Consider the following 6930-nt stretch of genomic DNA (forward strand, 5'->3'; position numbering starts at 1 on the left):
CTGAACCGTTCAATGTGTAGAACTTGTCAAGTATTATATGCCTATAAAACATCACGTTGATCGGATATATCCGATTAGATTTGTTTTTTTTCAATTACTAATTATGACACCATCCATGTTTTTATACAAAACTGATTTGATCATGTAGTTATCGATGTTCAATCAATGTGATTTTTTACAGACATATAATATTCGAAGAGTTTTACACATTGAACGGTTCAGATTATCAAAACGAGACCCGTGATGGGCCCCCACAGACCGAAAAGTAGTGTATGAAAATTGCACCCAAACTGTGCAATAGTATTCAACAAACGCTGCACAGCGCCAGATTTTTCATGATTGCTGAGTTGTATGGATGTGTAGAAAATTAATTTTTTAATATTTTTTTGGTGAATAGTGATAACTTTTTAATTTTTTGAATAATTTTTTGACTTTTTATCTTTTTTGGGAGATGCCAAACTTGGCCTTAATTTATTTTGAATCTTAACATTTTTTTATTTTTTTATATTTATATATATATTTTTTAAAAATCTCAAAAAATCACCTTTTAACCTATTTTTCAAAACAACTCAAAACACACATAATCTTTTGGGTAAATTATAAATATATCTTTTAAAATTTATTTAAAATACTAATTATTCCTTATAATTTTGAAAATTATATCATATTCCTTTAAGCTTCTAATTGTATAACAAATGATTATTTTTATTAATAAATTATCAAGTCAATTAACAGTTTTAAATTATGTCCATTATATTTTAATTAAAAATTCATGTAATTTTATTGTTGTATAGAAAAGTATTAGAAATTTTATTTTTCTATTAATTCTATTAAATAAAAAAATTATAATAAGAGAGTATTTATAATTTTTAGAATCACAAGAACTATCTATATTTTAAGCAAGTTTTAGAGGGTGTATTTGTAATTTACCTTAATCTTCTCTGCCGTCTATTTCATATTCAACTAAAATTGATAATTAGAAGAGAAGTTATTATTCAATAGTCTCAAAATATCATGGATCATTTGCTTATCTAATGTTTTAAACCAAGTATGTAATGAAAAATTTTATGAGTGGAACATGTTGATTTATCTTTGTTAGATATAAAGAATAGAATAGCAATCAGTGTATTTGGTTTGAATTATTTGAATTAAGTTTTTTGAAAACTCAGTTTTTTGGTTTTCGTGTTTTTTTATTTTTAGTGAATATTTTAAAAATTTTAAATATTTCTTTTTACTTTTTTAGATGCACCTTACTTAGATGTATCTAAAAAGTAAAAAATTTGTGAAAAAATATTTTAAAAATTTAATAAATACATAAAAATATAAAAAATGTACTAAATTCTCGTTTTTTTTTTTTTTGTATTTTTGGTATTTAGTGAATTTTTAAAAGGTTTTTTTAAAAGTTTTTACTTTTTAGGTATATTTATGTTAGGAATGTCTAAAAGTAAAAAAAAATGCCTAAAATATTAAAAAAATTCAGTAAAAACAAAAAAATACGAAAAATATGAAAGTAGAATTTTCTGAAAAGTGTTTTTGAAAAACACAACCAAGCATGGTGAATGTTATTAATTGGTATATTAATTAGTGTACTAATAGATGATGTAGCATATTTTTAAAGGTTTTAAGTCTTCATAATTTTTATAAAAGATGGGGTCATAATTTTAAAATAATAATATCATAACATATATTTGTATATTAATTAATATATCAATTAATACGTATAGCATTACCGTAAAAAAATAACACAAATAGCTCATGATGCAATTTATCATTTACCAAAAATACCACGTATACGATACACATAGTACTATGAAAATATGTACTTTTTTTTATTTTATAAAAAGTAGACAAATAATTCCACGAGAGAGGGAAAAAGATGTTCTCCCACGGTGCCAACCATGTACCCATTGAATTCTATAAATACAACCCACAGCAGGCATATCTTTTCAACCCATTCTCATTATTTTTTGTTTTGTTTTTTTTACACTCAACATTTCAGGGAGTGTGAAAATGACTTCCTCTTCATCTTCTTCAGAAGTGATTGTGAATTTTGTAATGGTGGTGGTGCTCGTAATGGGCACCTCCTCTGCTCAACTTTGCACTGATTTCTACGAGGAGACATGTCCCAATGTACACGAGATTGTGAGATCAGTGGTTGCCTCTGCGGTGTCAAAGGAAAAGCGCGTGGGTGCTTCTCTTCTTCGCCTCCACTTCCATGACTGCTTCGTCCAAGTAATTTCTTCTTCTTCTTCACTTTTTATATACATGCTGCCACTATTGTAGTCTGTTAACTGTTAATTAATACGTAAATGATATAGAAAGTTGGGAAAACAATTTTTTTATCACACGTGGATGGAACTGTTACGATATGTTAAGGCACAAAAAGTATACGGTGGTTTTGTTTGGAAGGAACTTTTTTAGCTTGGTTTTTTGATTTTTTTTTTACTATTTTGGCTTGGTTAAAAAAGTTCCGTTTGGAATGAATTTTTAGTTTTTTTTTTTAGAATAATTTTATGAGAGAAAAAGTAAAATGATTATGGATTAAATGTCAAAAAAATGAAATGATTGTAATTTTATGAGAGAAAAAGTGAACTATGACTTCGTTTATAGTTTAGTGGGCTAAATTAGTCTCAACTATCTTACCAAATAGGTGTTATATATATATAATTTGTGTTAGTCGGTGGCCGAATACCGAATTGTTAATATATATATATATATACCTTGTATTTGTCCAGTATTAAGTGCATCTTAAAAATATATTTAAAAACAAAATCTGTAAATCAGATTATAAATGTGACCTAGACCACATCAAATTTACATATACATGATACACATTATTTTTTGGACACTTTTAGTGTACTTTGTTTTGGGTGCATAACTTTTTCGGTATATATAAGGTTGTACACTTCCCAAAAAGTTAGATTATTCCATTTGAGATTTGCAAAACCCTGTTGGTTGGGAGTTTCAAAATATACTTACAAAATTTATATCTATGGTAACATGTACGAGTGTTTTTTCTTAAAGCACAAGGTTTACAACGATTGTGATTGGTGTAAATATAAATTGATTTAGTGTATTTAGAAGCTCTTTGGTTCGGTATTACACATTGTGTGAAGATGAATACGTATTTTCTTCTTGTTCAAAAGAGTATATTTTGACAAAGCTTTCTTGTCATTTATGGGCTTGTCTTATATTTGGTAACAGGGTTGTGACGGATCAATACTCCTTGACGACACTTCGTCATTTACAGGAGAAAAGACTGCACGTTCTAATAATGGATCTATTAGGGGATATAATGTAATTGATGATATTAAGTCCAAGGTGGAGGCTGCTTGCCCTGATGTAGTCTCATGTGCTGATATTGTAGCTATCGCAGCTCGCGACTCCACCGTCATTGTAAGTGTCTCACATCTCTGTATCAAATGTCAAGTTTCCTAAATTATTAGGTGTAGTTTTGTTGTCTTTGGTTTGTACTCTATTCTTTGTTGATATGTAATTTGTTGTAGCTTGGGGGGCCAACCTGGGGTGTCAAACTTGGACGTAGGGATTCTAGAACAGCCAATATTTCACTTGCCATTGGTCTCCCAAGTCGCAATTCTAGCCTCCAAACACTCATATCTAAATTCAACAATGTTGGCCTTTCCACCAAGGATTTGGTTGCTCTATCAGGTGCTCTCTCTCTCTCTCTCTCTCTCTATTATCTGCTTTTAAAATTTAAGCTGCTAAATAGGGGTTTCAGATCCCCCGTCTCCAAATAAGTGTCTATCCCTTTGTACAATTATTGACAACCACCCGACTTGATTTTGTTTGAATTAAAAATTGGATCGTGTCATGTGACAGAAGACCAAAGTCTTTTTGTGGACATATGTCATCATGGGCCTCTTAAGAACGGAGTCAATATCGCAATATTTGTTAGTGTCTTACTTTCTAAAATGGCTTCGTTTTGGAACCAGGATCACATACAATAGGCCAAGCAAGGTGTACAGTCTTCAAACATCGCATTTATAGCGATGCCAATATTGATAGTTCCTTTGCAATGACAAGGCAAGTTAGATGTCCAAATACTACTAGCCCTGCAGACAACAATTTGGCTCCTCTAGACCTTCAAAGTCCCACAGTTTTTTGACAACAATTACTACAAGAATCTGATCATGCAAAAAGGTCTCCTTCACTCAGATCAAGAGTTGTACAATGGTGGATCAACTGATTCTCTCGTTAAACAATACACCAGAGATCCCCAATCCTTCTACTCCGACTTTGGTGTAGCAATGGTTAAGATGGGTGACATTAGTCCTCTCACTGGATCAAATGGAGAGATAAGAAAGAACTGTAGGATGGTTAATAATTAAGAAATTTGAGTTAAGCTCCTTGGCACTCAAATAAAGATTTTGGAATTTCTCAAAACGAGAGAAGTTCCTTTGTTGGTTTGCTTATCATTACTACTGTCTGGATTGGTGAAAGATGAATTCACTAAGTGCCTATGGTTAAGTTGGTCTAGTTTATGTTTCTGTTCATGTTTCCTATCTTTGGATTAGAATATGGATCTTGAACAGTTTCGTTTCTTGGTTGGTTTTGTTTTTTAGCTACTTTAGGTCATGGGGTATGTCCTTTGTAATCTTGTAAATCTTTTGTTTTTATTTATGACTTATTCACAAAAAAAAAAAAAAAAAAAAATTCACTAAGTGTAATTTTTTATATATATGTATATTTTTTTGTGTGTGTGTGTGCGCACGCCTAAATTGTGCTTGAATTTTCATAAATAATAAATTTCAAAATCTTGAATTAGTTTTTCAATTCACTGAAGTGTTTAATAATTTTTTATCGAAAGAGAGGTAAAAAAAATGATACCGTTTACTTTGTTGCCATGTCAAAATGAACTTGTAGTTGGAGAATATTTGTTTTTAATAAATGTTATTTGTCATTGGATTTATTTCACTATGTTATTTGAATTTTTGCATTTATTTATACAATTAAATTTATGTATGTGTGTAAAATTCATTATCTTTATAAAAAAATAAAATAAAATAAAATAAACAAATTATGAGACTTAGACATGTCACATAGAAAAGTAACAAGAAGTGAAGATTAGTTATAAGAGACATTGCAAATATTTATACAAGTGATATTCAATTTGTTTTAACTAACTAACTAATTACTACACGACTAACCACATCCATTATAACTATTGTATCTATACTTATATCTATCTATCTTTGATTAGGTGGTTTATCCTTTCAGAGCTACTACAGGGCCCGGAATTGTGAAACTCGAATTTGTCCCGAATCCAAAATAACGTCGTTTTAGATTTTCTTTTTTCTTTTTTCTTTCTCTGTTCTGAGAGGATGAAGAAGAAGAAGAAGAAGAAGCTGGAAAATATTCTATACACAGATCAAAACAAAAAAAAAAAAAAAAAAAAAAACACCATCAGATCTTCTCTTCATCTTCTCCCCTCTCATCCCATTAATACAACATCATCAACACATTAATATAGATCCTCTCATCCCATTAATACAGAACCAACATTCACAAATAAATTAATAAAAATTCTATACACAGATCATAAAAAAAAAAAAAAAAAAAACAACAACACCAGATTTTCACACTACACAGACAGATCCAACAATCACAAAAACAAAAACAAAAACAAAAGAAAAAATTCTATACACAGATCATCAAAAAAAAAAAAAAAAAAAACAACACTAGATCTTTTTCTTCATCTATGCACACATATCTATATATATATATATATATATGAGAGAGGGAGAGAGTTTCTTCATCTTTTTCATCTACACACACATCTATATATATATATATATATATGATATAGAGAGAGAGAGAAAGAGAGAGAGAGAGAGGGCCACCCACCGGCATAGAGAGAGAGAGCCATCAACCGGCAACCGGCGTCGCCATCACCACCATCACTGTCTCCTTCTTCTCTTCCTCTCCTTTCTCTCATCTTTTCTCCTCCTCTCTCTTTCTTGTTTGCTCTCTTTCTTCCCTGCTTCAAAAAGGAAAGGGAACGAAAATAAAAGGAGAAAAAGAAAAAAAAATGAAACCCAAAACGACGTCGTTTTGGGTTTCGAGCCAATTTGAGCCAACGAGATTTCAAGCCCTCAAACATTTTTCTTATCCTTTATATTATGCACATGCTTAAACTGATGATGAATTTTTTTTTTTAATTTTTTTTATCAGCGATAAAAAAAATTTATTGATGAATAAGGAAAACCACATACATCAATAAGAAAGATGGATGCACTAGCATCATAGCAAAGAAATATGATCCCAACCAGGTTGGCACCATAAAACAAGCCCAACCATCTGCAGCATCACATCAAGTTGGTGAGCAACCAACCAAAACAAGAGCAAACCCCAAAATACACAACAAAAATAAATAAATAAATAACAAAGCTACCCACCCCTGAGCAGCAACAATACCCAAACACAGAAAATCCACTTTCTTGTAGTAGAACATTAGCCATAGCATCACAAACAGAGCTGCAGCCTCCATCAAGTACAGAATCGCCTAAACCTTAACAGCAGAGCAACATCAACAACATAACCTCTAAAACATCAACAGCAGCAACATCACCCATTCATCAACAACCTCCATGTACTACAAAATCAGCTGGAACAAAGTCTAGCCTAGTGCAGCTTGAAAATGATTTCAGTCATTGAGTAGGCCAAACCTGAACATGATGCTTTAATCCATAATGCAATTCTCACTATCACCAAATCACAAAGATCATCTAAGTTACGCTGGGCATTATTGAAAATACAATCATTCCTTAATTTCCATATAGACCAGAACATCGCAAAGGGGATGATTCTCCAAATCTTCTTCTCCAACTTTTTCAGCTTAACTCATGCCCACCAAAGTAGCAGGGCATCCACTGATCCTGGTATAGTCCATTGAAAACCCCACCAACTCAA

General features: G+C 31.1%; 1 protein-coding gene across 1 annotated transcript; it reads left to right on the forward strand.

Moving 5' to 3' along the window:
- Positions 1 to 2010: 2010 nt before the first annotated feature.
- On the forward strand, positions 2011 to 5293 carry LOC114271930 (peroxidase 4). The gene is made up of 5 exons (XM_082872274.1): positions 2011 to 2232; positions 3205 to 3396; positions 3507 to 3669; positions 4162 to 4337; positions 5222 to 5293. Exons 1-5 carry the CDS (start codon positions 2011 to 2013, stop codon positions 5291 to 5293), a joined length of 825 nt encoding a protein of 274 aa, XP_082728400.1.
- Positions 5294 to 6930: the final 1637 nt, after the last annotated feature.

This window comes from Camellia sinensis, chromosome 5 (assembly GCF_055761805.1).
Source record: "Camellia sinensis isolate YWXY chromosome 5, ASM5576180v1, whole genome shotgun sequence".
Taxonomy (NCBI): domain Eukaryota; kingdom Viridiplantae; phylum Streptophyta; class Magnoliopsida; order Ericales; family Theaceae; genus Camellia; species Camellia sinensis.